A 16,716-nucleotide genomic window follows, 5' to 3' on the forward strand; every position below is an offset into this window, starting at 1 on the left:
GTTTAGCTGTTTCGGAGCCCCTGCACAACTCGTTTCGGATAACGGACCCCAATTTGTGTCAAAAGAAATGGTTGAATTCCTGCAAGCGAATGGGGTTCAACACATCAAGTCAGCTCCCTATCACCCGGCAACCAACGGCTTGGCAGAGAGGTTTGTGCAGACCCTCAAACATGCTCTCAAAGTATCACAAGGGCTTAGTACACTACATCAGAGACTACACGAATTTCTCCTCAAATATCGAACACCTTATGCATGCAACTACCAAGGTATCGCCAGCGAGGCTAATGTTTTCTCGAGAGCTGGCATGGACCTGCTGAAACCACCAACCCTGAGAGACATTGTTCAAATGGATCAACAAAAACAAGTCAAGTACAGAGACCTGCATTCCAAGAACCGAGTTTTTGCACCTAGTGACTCTGTTATGGCCCTGAGTTATTAGAGTAAGGAAAAGTGGGCCCCTGCCACCATCATTGCTCAGACCTGTTTCCTATGCAGTTCAGACAGCTGATGGTGTTTGGCATCGCCATGTGGATCAGTTGTTGGGAACACCAGGCACTACTCCAGAAGTGTCTAGTGATTGAGATTATAGCACATGTAATTCTACCCAATGTCGAGTTTACCGGATGTGTGAAAATCAAACAATTCTGCTGTTATTGTGTCTAATTCAAACCATGCAGAAATGGAATCTGAAACGCTATCGGAACCTGTTTCCACAATTGGAAAATCTGAAGTGACTGTTGAACGTCATTATCCTGCACGTGACAGGTCGCCTGCTAAATTGGATATATACGTAATAAGTAAGATGGGAAAAGCAGGAGGTTCTTTTGTGTTTATTTCTGGGACATGTTACAGTGGGGCAAATAAGTATTTAGTCAACCACTAATTGTGCAAATTCTCCCACTTGAAAATATTAGCGAGGCCTGTAATTGTCAACATGGGTAAACCTCAACTATGAGAGACAGAATGAAAAAAACAGAAAATCATATTGTTTGATTTATAAAGAATTTATTTCCAAATTAGAGTGGAAAATAAGTATTCGGTCACCTACAAACAACTTCTTCTAACGAGGTCTAACGAGGCTCCACTCGTTACCTGTTTTAATGGCACCTGTTTTAACTCATTATCGGTATAAAAGACACCTGTCCACAAAGTCAGTCAGTCACACTCCAAACTCCACTATGGCCAAGACCAAAGAGCTGTCGAAGGACACCAGAGACAAAAGTGTAGACCTGTACCAGGCTGGGAAGACTGAATCTGCAATAGGTAAAACATTTGGTGTAAAGAAATCAACTGTGGGAGCAATTATTAGAAAATGGAAGGCATACAAGACCACTGATAATCTCCCTCGATCTGGGGCTCCATGCAAGATCTCACCCCGTGGCGTCAAAATGATAACAAGAACGGGGAGCAAAAATCCCAGAACCACACGGGGGGACCTAGTGAATGACCTACAGAGAGCTGGGACCACAGTAACAAAGGCTACTATCAGTAACATAATGCACCGCCACGGACTCAAATCCTGCACTGCCAGACGTGTCCCCCTGCTGAAGCCAGTACACGTCCAGGCCTGTCTGCGGTTCGCTAGAGAGCATTTGGATGATCCAGAAGAGGACTGGGAGAATGAGTTATGGTCAGATAAAACCAAAATAGAATTTTTTGGTAGAAACACAGGTTCTCGTGTTTGGAGGAGAAAGAATACTGAATTGCAGCCGAAGAACACCATACCCACTGTGAAGCATGGGGGTGGAAACATCATGCTTTGGGGCTGTTTTTCTGCAAAGGGACCAGGACGACTGATCTGTGTAAAGGAAAGAATAAATGGGGCCATGTATCGAAAGATTTTGAGTGAAAATCCCCTCTATCAGCAAGGGCATTGAAGATGAGACGTGGCTGGGTCTTTCAGCATGACAATGATCCCAAACACACAGCCAGGGCAACAAAGTAGTGGCTTCGTAAGAAGCATTTCAAGGTCCTGGAGTGGCCTAGCCAGTCTCCAGATCTCAACCCCATAGAAAATCTGTGGAAGTACGTGTTGCCCAACAACAGCCCCAAAACATCATTGCTCTAGAGAAGATCTGCATGGAGGCATGGGCCAAAATACCAGCAACGGTGTGTGAAAAGCTTGTGAAGAGTTACAGAAAACGTTTGGCCTCTGTTTTTGCCAACAAAGGGTACATAACAAAGTATTGAGGTGAACTTTTGGTATTGACCAAATACTTATTTTCCACCATGAGTTGCAAAGAAATTCTTTAAGAATCAAACAATGTGATTGTCTGGTTTTTTTTTCACATTCTGTCTCTCATGGTTGAGGTTTACCCATGTTGACAATTAGAGGCCTCTCTAATATTTTCAAGTGGGAGAACTTGCACAATTCATGGTTGACTTAATACTTATTTGCCCCACTGTATATAAGGGGGGGAGGAGATGTATGACATATTTATTTCACACTACTGTTGCCATAGTGTGCACTTCCTGTGGGTGTGGTATTACAGTAAAAAAGAAATCTCTGTGATGTGTCGGGGGCACATATGTATGATAAGCACACTGAATAAACATGTGTTGTTCCACTCAAGCCTCGGCATTACATATACTTACTGGACTGTCTCAGAAAATTAGAATACACAATATTCAAAATTTTTTAGACAGTCCTGTGTATATATACAGGACTGTCTCAGGAAATTAGAATACACAATATTCTAATTTCCTGAGACAGTCAGGAAATTAGAATATTGTGTATTCTAATTTCCTGAGACAGTCCTGTATTTATGACAAGGTGGAGACTCTGTGCTGTGAGACTCTAGCCAGCAATGTTTTTTCCCAAAATCAAAAACCCGATATTTTTCACCCGATTCCGATCCTCTGAAATTTCCGATCACGTGATCAGATCGGTGGCATCCCTAATTTATATCAATTGCTCAAAACTGAATTAATGCACAAGATGAGTGGTTTCTGCTTTAATAAAACGAGGTCTTGAAGCATCTCACATCTTTTTTTATTTCTGCATTTTTAAATGTCAACAATTTAATTGCACCCAGATCTACAATAGTTTGAAATCGTGCACAAAACGGTTTCTTCATCCTGCAAAGAAAAAACAAAAATCTGACCCAGGCAAACAAAAAGATAGCAGGACACTAGTGTTATTCTATCATTAATTTCCTTCTAGTTTATCATAATTTATTAACGTAACATGATATACTTTGAAGACCAACATGTCTTTTGTAGTCTTGCAGCATTCCCCAGCTCAGCAGTTAAAAAAAATATTTTCTCTATTTAAACAAACATTTCAAATGTTATCATCATCATTAGTATGGTCTTTAGTAATTTCGGAAAAACGAAAAATATTTTCCTCTTATTCTGGACCATTCCTGGAGACCAAGGCCCACCCGCACACATAAGAAAAAAATACAAAACAAATAGTCAAAACTTCTGTACTCAAGAAATAAAACTAATGAAACAGGAATGACACAATTACTCAGAGGTGATACCACATAGTTTAAAATTCATACAACGGCTAACTGTTCTATTTTTCCCCCTGCCTTTGACTTCATCCGAGGCCGTTTCGACCCATTAAAAACCCGTCAAACCCACAATGCATTGCTCAAGAAGCACAGCTCCAAATATCAATAGATTATTTTCTTACAAGGAGCCGTCTTAAATAAAAATAAATATATTTAAAAGGTAAGGGAAAGAACAGTCCGTCTATAGTGTTTGAGTGCATTTTTTCTTCATTTTTACATTTTCTAAGAAAAATCTGACATAAAAAAAGATTTATGCATTTTCAGATTTTTCAAAAACATGTTAACCTTTCGAGACCGTAAAGTTATACAGCAAAAGAAAAACAAGACTGTCTAGAAATTATTGTGATGGGAATTAAAAACTTCATAAATAAATAAAATTCCATGATAGCGTTGAAGTCGTAATTACAAACGAGGCGTATAGAACCCAAACGAGACTGAGTTCAAAGAACTTTTTGCATGAAGTTCAATAAGGGACCTCTTGGTAAAAAGTCGGGGCAGGGGGCAACATTAGATGCTGATGAGGATCCTCCATGTCAGTTGGCTGCGAGTCCAGTGGCTTCAGAGGACAGCCTGGGTTGCACAGAACAAAAAGAACGCTTCAAATTTAGTATTTCAAACTGTTGCATGAACAGTTTTGCAAGCAAAAAAAAATGTCTGCATTAAAACAACGCCTTTGAATCCACAGCACAGTTTAAAATGCATTATGCGGGTCCTTACCGAGCATTGATCAGGTACTCGGCAAGGTTGATGCTGGCGTGGGAGCCAGTAATGGTGACCTGTCTATCAGTGGAACCCTCGACGGGATTGGCAATCTTGATCTGAGCGCCTGACATCTGACGGATTTCATTGATCTTTGCCCCTTGACGGCCAATGATGCAGCCGATAAGCTGAGAGAATATGAGGGATGTGAGCTTAGAGCCAAACGCAGGAAAGGCATTGCTGAAAGATGCTACTAAAACAGATAGGCTTTACGTCGTTTGGAATGGTGAGCTCATGTGAGCCGGTTTGCGCAGAGGCGTCCATCCCAGCTGCAGAATTGCGAAGAAAAGGTTAGATTTCAGGTCAACTGTTTACATTACTGTTCTTCACATGCACTTCAACATTTAATCAGAAGAACCGTTTCATTTGCGTGTGTAATGTGTTGGTGACTTAGAGGCCGCGTCTGCTTAGCACAGCGATTGCCATTGTTTATTGTACACGTTAATACGCATCTGTATTAAAGCAACAGTACATAACTTTTCAACCTTTATCAAATATTCTCAGAACATTTGTGATGTCGACTGACAACTACCGTCATTTTCAGACTAAGGCTCTCCTGACCAAGCCGCCACCCACCAAATTTCACACAAAAACATCATTTCTTCAACGATACACCGCACTGGACTTTAAGCTGCAGCTGTCCTCACTGTATTATGGGATGGTTACACCTAAAGATATTAACCGATAACACATTATTTGACAGCTGCATCATAAAACTGTCATAAGAAGAAATGAACCACCATGAACCAATTTGTTCAGGAACCAATTGGCTGCAAAGCTTCATTTGGCCATCACTGCTCCTTTGGGGGAGACGTTTACCTCTGCTGCCACCTGCTGTCAACACTGTTGTCGTCCAACATGCATCCTAGCATGCATTGCAACCCAACAGATGAAAATAACCATCAAAATTCATGTTCTGTGCTAATTATTTCTTCAATTACTGTTCCAGTTGTTTCATTAATTGCTAGTAGTAGTTATGGTATTTAGCAACACTTAATTTGACAGTGTTGCCATAAGACTGTGATAAGGCCGTCATAATCATGACATGACACTGCTAAGAGCATTAATGAATGCTTTTGACAGATGTCATTTAGTGTCATCCGGCAAATGATCTCACTTTTTAATGGATGTAAAAGATCCGAGCTGGACATAAATGGAGTTAATGACATAATTTGCCGAATGACACTTAATGACATCTGTCATAAGCATTCATTTGCCCATGACCGTGTCATATTATAATTATGACGGTCTTATTGCAGTGGTACTTGTTGCCTATTAACCCAAATAAATCAACAAATAAGCCGCACCGGACAAGAAGCCACAGGATTCAAAATGAGGGGAAAAAAGTAGTCTTATAGTCCAAAATTAGGGTAGTTGAATGGCACCTCTTTTATATCTTCACGGAGTCTGTACCATTTTCAGTGGTACCAATTAACTTTGAGGAGGGTGGCAGGAACCTTGCACACAAAAGAACTACAAATGTGCTGACTGATTTACAGCGTACGTCACTTCCCCCTTTCGTTCTAAAGACGGAAGTCTATGCGAACGCTTTCGCGCAAATACTGCAGAGATGGCAACGCAACAAAAGAGACCAAAAGTTTTGTTTGGGGCGACAAAATAAAAATAGAAAAAGGGAGGCTAACAGGATAAAAGGACACTCGAGAATAAACATTGGCCCAGCTTTCACTCGCTGGCAGCCCAAAGTCTAAGACAAAAATAACAGATTAAAAAAACAACTGATAAAACAATCACGAATGCTTGTACAAGGCTTCCATTTCCTCATGCATTACCACCCACCAGGACTCCTTGCTGACTGAGCACTTTAATCCATGTAGAAGTCGCGCATGCTGACCGCTGAGCTAAATAAAAGATCAGGCTGGCGGCTTTTAAAGGCATCCAATTTGGTTGAAGTGGGATAGATTGGTAATGAATGATGATTTTTCAGTGCCATTGAAGGTCTTAGATATCCAATCCATTTTGCCTGGGTGGGCAGGCAACAGTTATCCAGTCCAAACAGATTGGACGCAGTCAATGGCACGGAAACATGATCATTCAATGCCGGCCATCGCAATTCACATAGATTGGATGTCTACTACAGTACTGTCATTGGCAGATAATTGGTTTAAAACAAGCTCTTATTAACTAGCTCTGTTTGACGTTGAAGTCCCAATGCATTCACAGAGACTTGTCAACTTTCCAATGTAGCATTCACATATAAAATCATTTCTGTACAATTTTGTAAAAATGATAACTGCCTTAGTCATCTTTCCTCCTAGATTTTTTTTAGGAAAACAAATAATGAACCATTTGATTAATAAATCAGACTAATAACTGGCCACCTACCCTGGAAGCCCTGGTTGCTGTGCGCAATAGGGAAGGGGCTCTGCTGCATGGCCAGCTGGTGCAGTTTTGTGAGCTGTGGAGCCATAGAAGGAACAGACACAGAGCAAATGTACATCTTATAATTTTGATTATTACAGCCCAGTGATAATGACAGGAAAAAATGAAATGGATCATTTATCCTTGGGTCATGGCAAAAATTTATGCATTAAATGGGGGCTCATGTGAGACGAAGGTGATTGGAAAACTATGATGATGCATCTCGGGACCAAACTTGCAAATATATTGGATCACTTACAGAGGGCCCTTCACTTACATCAGGCTGAGGAATGGCGTGCTGTCCTTGGACAGCATATGCCTGCAAGGACAGAGAAGCACTTAGGAGGTTGTGACAGTGTCACACACAGTGTACTTCAATATCAATTCGTCTTCTGTCCTTCGGGAGCTCACAAAAACAACGTTATGCACGCCGCAGAGTGCTATAATGGTTACAAAAAAGTAACTCAAGCCTATTTCACACTTACAGTGCTGGCCAAAAGTATTGGCACCCCTGCAATTCTGTCAGATAATACTCAAATTCTCCCAGAAAATGATTGCAATTACAAATGCTTTGGTAGTAATATCTTCATTTATTTTGCTTGCAATGAAAAATCACAAAAGAGAATGGGGGAAAAAATGAAATCATTATCATTTTACACAAAAGTCCAAAAATGGGCTGGACAAGAGTATTGGCACCCTTTGAAAAATGTAACTTGAGAAGCAAAATTGTGAGGAAGCATGGGCAATCTCAAGGCTACAAGTCCATCTCCAAAGACCTGAATGTTTCTGTGCCTACCGTGCGCAGTGTCATCAATAAGTGTAAAGCCCATGGCACTGTGGCTAACCTCCATAGATGTTGACAGAAAAGAAAAATTGACGAGAGATTTCAACGAAATATTGTGCGGATGGTGGATAAAGAACCTGGACTAACATCCAAACAAGTTCAAGCTGTCCTGCAGTCCGAGGGTACAACAGTGTCAAACTGTACCATCCGTCGGCGTCTGAATGAAAGGGTGCTCAATGGTAGCATACCCAGGAAGACCCCACTTCTGACCCAGAGACATAAAAAAGCAAGGTTGGAGTTTGCCAAAACTTACCTGAGAAAGCCAAAAAGTTTTTGGGAGAATGTTCTCTAGTCAGATGAGACTAAAGTAGAGCTTTTTGGGAAAAGGCATCAATATAGAGTTACAGGGAAAAAAACGAGGCCTTCAAAGAAAAGAACACGGTCCCCACAGTCAAACGTTGCGGAGGTTCCTCGATGTTTTGGGGTTGCTTTCCTGCCTCTGGCACTGGACTGCATGACCATGTGCATGGCATCATAAAGTCTGAAGACTAACAACAAAATTTGCAGCATAATGTAGGGCTCAGTGTGAGAGCGCTGGTCTCCCTCAGAGGTCATGGGTCTTCCAGCAGGACAATGACCCAAAACACACTTCAAAAAGCACTACAAAATGGTTTGAGAGAAAACACTGGAGATTTCTAAAACAGTCAGCATTGAGTCCAGTCCTGAATCCCATAGACCACCTGTGGAGAGATCTGAAAATGGCAGTTTGGAGAAGGCACCCTTCAAATCTCAGAGACCTGGAGCAGTTGGCCAAAGAAGAATGGTCTAAAATTCCAGCAAAGCATTGTAAGAATCTCATTGATGGATACCGGAAGTGGCTGTTCGCAGTATTTTGTCTAAAATTTGTGATAGTGCTGCAACGATTAATCGATTAACTCGACTATTCAATTAGAAAAAGATTCGAATTAAATTTTGCTGCTTCGAGTATTCGTTTTAATTATTGTGGCGTTGTTATGGTTTATTTTGACAGCGTTTGGATTCTGTTTTATTGATTTGAGTGGATACACTACCCTCTAGTCTGCCTCATTTCACATGGCTGAATCCAACTGCTCCATGTTAAGACCAACATAAACTAAGTTTTTGTTTGAGCTAATGTTTTTTTAAATGCATTCCTAAGTAGGGCTGGGCGATATGGCCTTAAACATGTATCACGAGAAATTGAGCAGATTTATCTCGATAACGATAAATGACGATAAATTCGCCCAAGCAGACTGTTATATAATTTGAAAATCTGAATCAATGCATGAAATACAGATTAACTATTTCTTGTTGATTTATTTACCAGCATTCAATTTGATATACTGTATTTAACAATTGTACATGCAGTCTAAACATTAAGTTTATAAAAATTTATTGTAAGCAATAAGAATTCAAGTATGAACATTTATAAAAGCGTGTATGACTTGAACAATGTACATTGTCAAAATCAATATGCCTGTGCAAACATGTCATTGTAACACAAATGACTTGCAGCTTGAGCAGTACACTTCAAAAAGACAACTTATTGTTAATGGCTGCTGTGACATAATTATTAAATACAAGTGTTTACTTTATGGTTTAAGGTTTTTTTTTTCCCCCTGTGCATTTTTTAATTAATGCACACACAATAAAAATAGCTGGGGCCATTTCTCGGTCATTATAAGTTTCGCCGTTGGATTGTACTTTATGCTGAATGCTTTACCATCACAAAAGCTATCAGAGGAATCACACACAGACAGATACAAAACGCCACATAGGAATTGCTAGATGCAGTCCGTGCCCAATCCACTCATTAAGTTCAGCCGTTTCGACAAGGTTAGAGCCGCTATCCAACTCCATAACGTTCATTTGTAGCGTTAGCCGCTAGCTAGCGTTAGCCTGGCTACCAGTAGAAAGCACTGAAAGCACCATCTCCGGAAATCGTGAGAACAAAGGAGGACAGCGGGTGAAAGCCCGTCTGGATGCCACCAAGAGTCTACTAAATGTCGGTTGAAAGTTTGGTGAACCTCCCTTAAGCCACACTCCATCACGTTTTGCTTGTAGCGTTAGCTGCTAGCGTTAGCTTACCGGGCTTTTGTTTGATTGGCTTCCTGATGATCACGTGACTCCCTACGTAAGCACATTCACTGCTTTCTTAAAGGGGAATGAACATAGACGAACAACACAGAATCAAAGCGGGATGAAAAGACTATATTTTCTTGTTTTATTAATTTACCGAATTTACCGACATGGTCAAAATTACGTCGGTCATCGCTAAGAATTTCGGTGACGGTAAATTTTCGGTTTACCGCCCTGCTCTATTCCTAAGTAAGTTTATGGGTATATTTAGCCGTTTTTGTGGGAATATGTGTCCGAACCATTTGTTAAGAGTATTGCGGAAAAAAAAAAAAAGTTAACGTTTTCTAGCATTTAAGCTAGCGGACTTTTGCTATGTAAGTTAGCCAATTGTTCTTTTGTTGTACACAGATCCTTATTTAATTATTTTTTCATACCGTTTGAGGCTCAGCTCAGGTATTTTAATTTTTCATGTTCCTTAGCCGATTACTCGATTATTCGACAAACTAGTTCATCGATTAATCGACTACTAAATTAATCGATAGCTGCAGCCATAGTTTGTGATACCAAGTATTAGGCTGAGGGTGACAATACTTTTGTCCGGCCCATTTTTGGAGTTTTGTGTAAAATTATGTTTTTTTTCCCCCTCCATTTTTATTCTCTTTAGTGTTTTTTCATTGCAAGCAAAATAAATGAAGATATTACAACCAAAGCATTTGTAATTGCAATAATTTTCTGAGAGAAATTGAGCATTGTCTGACAGAATTGCATAGGTGCCAATACTTTTGGCCAGCAGTGTAGGCAAACTGCAGCTTTTTACTTAAAAAAAAAAAAAAAAAAAAAAAATTCCTTCAAAAGCCAGACAAAAATTAAACAGATGCCAAAAACAACACTGGAGTTTAAAAAAAAATTCTTCTTAAAACTAGTCATTAAACATAACGACAATGTACCCTTCACTGCCAAATGATTAGAAAAAATAGAACATTTCAACCTAAATATTAATGGTCTATAAACAGAAAAAAAATTCACAGTTAAATTGAATGAAATGAAACAATTGTTTCATTCTGATGTGAACTGCTTTAACATGGACCCAAACAAAGAAGATTGCTCACCATAAGTACAACAAATGTTGTCATCATAGCAATGTGGTAGCTTTATTTGGCAGCTTATCCAAACACTATTTTTAACCCGTCAATCATCACTTTTAGGTATGCATTTTGAGACCCAAGTTTAAGAACCACAAATGAAGAGGATCGGGGAAAAAAAAAATCCTACCTGACCACCCGCAAAGATGACAGGAGAGCCTGAGGGTTTGGGTCGATATGGGATGGTTACTCCTTTTGGAGGAGACTGTCGAAACAGACATTTAACACAGTTGAACTTACAAGATAGTTAAGACAAATTAAAAAAAAAAAAAGTAAACAAAAGCCGATCTCAAAGTTGCGGATCAAACTGTTTCTACCTCAAGCATAACAACACAGATCTGCTTGACACACTCGATGATAGACTGCGGGGTCCCTGCAACACTGATGGCACGTTCTGTCGAGTTGGGCAACATGTCCCCTGCTACTTGTACCTGAGCTCCTGCTGACTGTGGACACACACAAAAAATGTCATGATGAAAATGTATATATGGTTTTAATAATGTTGACTTTTGTTTTGTGATGCATGCCTTTATCATGGCGCAGGAAGCATAGAGCTGCTAGTACTAACGGGGGTAAGAGCACATGTACACATGAAAAAGTACAAATTTGAACACACGAGGAAGAGCGCACGGGTACGCACACACATGAGGAAGAGCGCATTTGTTGCTTGTGAAGCTTCCACAGAGGCAACACCTGTATATAACAGCTTTTGGACTATTTAGTGTGCGTTTTCAATTGTGGTCGAATACTTGGGGCGAGTTTATGTGATTGTTTTTGATGATGTGCGGACGCTAGGCCTGAACGATATATCGTTTAAACATCGCCATCGCGATGTGCGCATGTGCAATAGTCCCATCGCAAGGACGTGCGATAGTTTTTTAATTTCATTTTTTTTAATCCACAAACGTTTGTTTTGAGGAAGGAGAGGGGAAAAAAGCGCACAGTTTCTCTTTCTCTCCAGCAAGTCATCGGCTCCTCCCCCTCCCCCTGCAACAGCAGAGCGGAGGGAGGAGGGCCCGTTCTCAAAGTGAAAGCAAGCAATCAACACGTTGGAGGAGCAAGGAAGACTGTATCCAAAAGGAGTTTTGGAAGTATTTTGGCAAGAACAAGACTATAAGGGACAAAAAACAGCCCTGTCGACAGTGCCTCGCCATGGTTGCCTCAACAAGAAGTAATCTGTCAAACATGTGGGACCATTTAAAACGCAGGTATCTATGCATTCCTGCTACGAGCTCCCCATCAGAGGCTTTTTAGCACAGGTGGGAACATTGTTAAATGCCAACGTTCTTGTCTGAAGCCTGCTATAGTGGATAAACTAATAGTCTTGGCCAAAAACCTATGAGACCCAGTTGAGAATTGCTGAGCAAGGAAGGTGGACGATATGCAGACAAATACATAACACAGCTGAAGGAATGTCTTTTCTTTTTATTCATGTGACAGCTATCAGGAAGGCAGGAAATTTGGGAGTTAAAATGGTTCTGTTATTCATCACAGTTATTTGCAGTTATTCAGTTCAATTATTTACAAGTTCAATTGAGTTTGTTTCTTTTATATTTAAATTTATTGTAAACCGTATTTTTCAAATAACTATATATAGTACAGCTGCACATAAAGTTTTGATACTTAATATTTTTGTTGAAATATTTTTACAACTTTGTTGCCGTTTTGCAGTTTTATATTGTTATATTTTGTGTAAACAACTCAGGGGACTAATGCACTTGCACTTTTATTAGTCAGATTTAATATTTAAGTTCAAATATGTTGACAACTTTGTTGTTTAACTGAGGTTTTTATGTATTGTTATAGTTTGTGAACTCTTTTGTCATATTTAATATTTTTGTTCAAATATGTTGACAACTTTGTTGTTTTACTGAGGTTTTTATTTATTGTTATAGTTTGTGAACAACTCTTTTATTTGTCATATTTAATATTTTTGTTCAAATATGTTGACAACTTTGTTATTTTACAGAAGTTTTTATTTATTGTTATATTTTGTCAAAAACTTAGGGGACTAATGCACCTGCTCTTTTATTTATCATTTAATGTATTTGCTGCTGTTGAAGTGTAAAATATTGTATTCAATAAATGATCTATTTTGTGCAGACATGACTTCCTGGATACCTTCATACAGAAATCTTCATCATTCACAAATTAAACGGTATTATATGAATACACTGTGGTCACGGTGTGTTATGTAAAGTATTTCCAAACAGCTATTCAAGTCATTTAGTGAAAATTTCTTTAAAAAAGATAGATCTTTTTTTTTTTTAGTATCGCAATATAATATCGCAATATATTGCAAACCTAAAAAAAATCGCAACAATAGTTTTTTCCAATATCGTTCAGGCCTAGCGGACGCTAACTGACAGATGCTAATTGTTTGTGTGGATTGTTATAGCTGTATCTGCAGCTAGTTACAAACGCAGATTTAAATTGCTGTTATTGAAGATGAAACTTACTTCATTTTTATTTTAGTTACATTCTGCAAGTGTTGATGTCAAGAGCAGCTGAATAAAGTCAGAAAACCACATGGACTTCTGACATCATTTCAGCGCTTAACTCATTACCTAGTTAGGACTTACCTCCGGTATCCTGGCAAGGACAGGATAATAAGGACAGAATAATACATGTTTTTAGATAGTTATTTTGAGATTTAGGGGATATTTATGGGTACTTAAAGGGTTCATTCCAATTTACGCGGAAATTTGGTTCACATCGCCAGCATAGGAACGGAACTCGTTCGTAACTCGGGGACTACCTGTATAGAGTCAAAAGTCAGCTAGACTCCTATGCCGATTTACTGAAGCAACATTCTACTGCCAATTTTTGCAAGTGTTACAGTATTAATATTTAATTTTAGAACCGATATAATCTAGTTAATTAGACCAACAAAACTGTTTTTATGCACCATTTTGCAACATAACTCAATGAGCAACAGGTGTCTAGTCAAAAATACGATAAAGTTCACTTCACTTACGCTACGCAGCCAATCATAGCAGTGACAGTGTTGCGCATATGTGCCCTGCCCAAACACGCTGTGCAGGTTTGCTAGTGGAGTTAAGAGACGCAAATGCTAAAGCCTTACGGCGAAATGAACAGGCAGCGATACTATATTCATCAAGCCAAAGTAAAAAAGAAATGTGGTTCTTTTAAGATGGAATGGCTATTGGAGTATGTGTAAATAGAAAAACAAGCGGTGGAACAGAGTGAGATAGTTTGTTTAAACCTGTCCTGTATGAGTAGGAGTCATGATTGTCCTTGTCTGAACAGTTTTAATGTGGGAGTTTTATATACTCCCATTGTGGTTGTTCATTATTTTTTATTTATTAACTCAACCCTTCCACAACTGGACCTCACCCAGGCTAAAGCATGACTTTTCCTATGGTTAAAGCAGGACTCTTACATATAAAATAGTACACATCTCATTAACAAAGAGATTTTTGTCTTTTTCATTTTATGTGTACAAGTTAAATATATTAAAAGTAAATTAATGAAAATTGCTTTTTTTATTCTTTGAATAAGCCACGTAACTTGCTATGAGCCAAGATTTTGAACAGACATGATACTGGTGTGTGTGGCCAAAGCGTACACATCTGATGTTGCTCACCGTGGTCCTCAGTGTGCTCAGGGAGCTTGTGTGTCTGCTCAGACACATGAAAAATTGGAGGGAACATTGCCTGAAACGCATGTATTTACCAACTGAATAGATAATAGGTGTCTACTAAGGTTAACTTGGTTAATAATAAGAATATTCCTTTTTTTTTTCTCACTGCTGGTCTTTGTTAGAGTAGTGGATCATCACTCATCTGTTGCATTCATTTATTCATTACTGCTGTGGAGAAGTAGTGTGCACTGTGGAAAAAGTGACGTCTTTAGCAACACATGGGGGGTATCACATGTCATAGCAATGGTTATTAATTGCAGCTGAGTGGTGATTACGCGACTTTTGTGTGAGGAGGGAGGGTTCCAATCGGTGGTGTTGCAGCTATATATTCTAGTGGACAACACACCAGGGAATTAATTAAGGGATGTCGTCTATTAGAGCAGAGGCCACTATATGAAAAAATGCAACACATGGTGTTATAACATCCTATTTGCAAAGTTGCAACAACATTCATTTGAATTCTCTCTGTGGTCATTTGCCTCATATGCAAAACAACTGCAGAGTGTATTCTCAATGGAGTTTCCTGGGAATATGATGGAGACACACCTCTCTAATTTCTTTGATCTTGCAGCCTCCTTTGCCGATGAGCGAGCCGCACTGGCTGGCAGGCACGACGAGGCGCATGGTGACCGGTGGCTTGCTGGTGGCTGTACTGTTAGTCATTGATGTACTGATGTCCTGAGAGGGAAAGCCACACGCATTTGCACATCGTATCGTTGACCAACCGAAACTTGCTTCGTCATCAAACAAAGTTTGCATAGCCAACCTCTTCCAATTTCTCAATTATCATGGAGAACGCTTTGAAAATGGAGGTGGTGGGTCCTGCAAGGGTTATGATCCTCTCCGGACAGTTTCCCTCAGAGATGTTGATACGAGCGCCACTCTGCATGCACAGATAAGTCATATGGCAAGCGATGTAGCAGAATAATATAATGTTTCATTGTTTGTTAGCATCTCACCTCCTCTCTCATTTTCTTAACAGACTCTCCTTTCTGTAGTGGAGACATACATGTTTACAAACAAACTAGAGTGTGACATGTAAAGAACATCCACCTGATGTTAAAACATACCTTGCCAATGATACTTCCAACCTCCTATAGAGGGAACACGTGATTTGTTAATAATTGTTTTGAGCAAAAATCTCATGAGCATTGCATGCAGCTAAACTCACCTTTCCATGCATGAGTAACCTGATAGTTAAGGTGACATTAAGTCCTCCTTCAACCAAACTTGAGTCCATTGATGCAGCTGGATGTGACAGACAGGAGTGAATATTTGGTCACTAGCCAAATGCCTGCAACGAAGACAACTACAGCACCGTCAGAAGTTAAAAGTGTTTCTTCAAGAAGCTGCTCTTAGTGCAGATGTCAGTGTTTGTCGTGACATGGCACCCCACCAGCAATTTGCAACAGCAAAAGAGACTTCGAACCGTCACAATTCTCAGTAAACTGGCGCGCGTCCACCCATTCACGACAGTACAATGACCCACTGTCTGCATATGGCGCCGACTATTTCGTGGTACCGAGAAGCAGAAGCGACATGTTATATTTACTATACGGTTATCGTAATAAGTTAACACTTGGTAGTATCACCTAGTTTACTAAGTCTTAGTGCTTCTTAATAGGCAGCAGGGGGCTCCGACTAAGGAAGCTAACACCTCTACTCAAAGCCACAGCACATCACGATCAGTCCGTCACGCAAGCGATGACCAAGTTCAACACTACACTTTTTAAATAGCATTTCCATTACAATCGTCATTTAAAGTTCGGCTACTTCACAATAACAAAGCAATAGAACACTATGAGTGAGCGAGCTCGGACGTGAAATCAGCTAGTTAGCATCACGGGTAATTTTCCATCCGAATGGCTAGCTCCAGGAAATAGTCTGTACCCGCGGCCTTCAAACAACACTGACTTATCACTGTCCTTCACTCTTACTAGCAAAGCTAAAGGAAAAGAGCAGCATATACTGCTGAATTTTGATTTCTTACCCGAGTCGTCCGCCGACGTGTTTCCAGGGGGTGGGTAGGGTGGCAAGGGAAGAAGGGGGAGAGGTTCGGGAGGGACTTTGAAAAGGATCCGGGGAAGAGGGAAGAGACTCCGCGGTCGTTTGATGGGACTCCTACTCTACTGCTTAGCACAAAAGCTAGAGTGGATTCAACTTTGACCTTTAGATGGCCACGCCCCTTGCGTGCGCGCCTTCCTCTGACACAAATGCAGCACGCACACACACACACACACCCGTGAAAGGCTGAAAGCTGCTCCGTGCTCGATCTTCGCTCCTCGATAGAGAAAGGCAAACTACGGGGTTGAATACTGGGGACGATCTCACAAGCAGAGGTTGGTAGAGTAGCCACCAATTTTACTTTACAAG

The 16,716-nt window shown here is 40.0% G+C and overlaps 1 protein-coding gene across 4 annotated transcripts; it reads right to left on the reverse strand.

Moving 5' to 3' along the window:
• Nucleotides 1–2,970: 2,970 nt before the first annotated feature.
• pcbp2 (poly(rC) binding protein 2) lies at nucleotides 2,971–16,500 on the reverse strand. Of its 4 annotated transcripts, none has more exons than XM_057824919.1 (13): nucleotides 16,334–16,500; nucleotides 15,515–15,591; nucleotides 15,414–15,437; nucleotides 15,303–15,335; nucleotides 15,110–15,226; nucleotides 14,890–15,021; nucleotides 10,997–11,125; nucleotides 10,810–10,884; nucleotides 6,934–6,975; nucleotides 6,621–6,693; nucleotides 4,491–4,546; nucleotides 4,236–4,405; nucleotides 2,971–4,088 (listed from the first exon to the last, which is right to left on the reverse strand). In XM_057824919.1, the coding sequence occupies exons 2-13, from the start codon at nucleotides 15,581–15,583 to the stop codon at nucleotides 4,052–4,054; spliced, it is 957 nt and encodes a 318-aa protein (XP_057680902.1). In that variant the 5' UTR covers nucleotides 15,584–15,591; nucleotides 16,334–16,500; the 3' UTR covers nucleotides 2,971–4,051. The 4 variants fall into 4 exon arrangements, with proteins under 4 accessions (XP_057680902.1, XP_057680875.1, XP_057680894.1 ...); XM_057824892.1 differs by having other exon boundaries at nucleotides 6,916–6,975; XM_057824911.1 differs by having other exon boundaries at nucleotides 6,916–6,975; nucleotides 15,515–15,637; nucleotides 16,334–16,498.
• Between the last annotated feature and the right edge of the window lie 216 nt (nucleotides 16,501–16,716).

The sequence above is a fragment of the Corythoichthys intestinalis genome, chromosome 2 (genome assembly GCF_030265065.1).
Source record: "Corythoichthys intestinalis isolate RoL2023-P3 chromosome 2, ASM3026506v1, whole genome shotgun sequence".
Lineage (NCBI taxonomy): Eukaryota > Metazoa > Chordata > Actinopteri > Syngnathiformes > Syngnathidae > Corythoichthys > Corythoichthys intestinalis.

Excerpts from the sequence above, each read along its gene's own strand:
- pcbp2 (XM_057824892.1), bottom strand. The coding sequence starts at position 15,583 with ATGGACTCAAGTTTGGTTGAAGGAGGACTTAATGTCACCTTAACTATC. Across the intron at positions 6,976-10,809 it reads TCATCTTTGCGGGTGGTCAG|GCATATGCTGTCCAAGGACA; the intron begins GTAGGATTTTTT and ends CTGTCCTTGCAG. Across the intron at positions 4,547-6,620 it reads CAGCAACCAGGGCTTCCAGG|CTGGGATGGACGCCTCTGCG; the intron begins GTAGGTGGCCAG and ends GCAATTCTGCAG.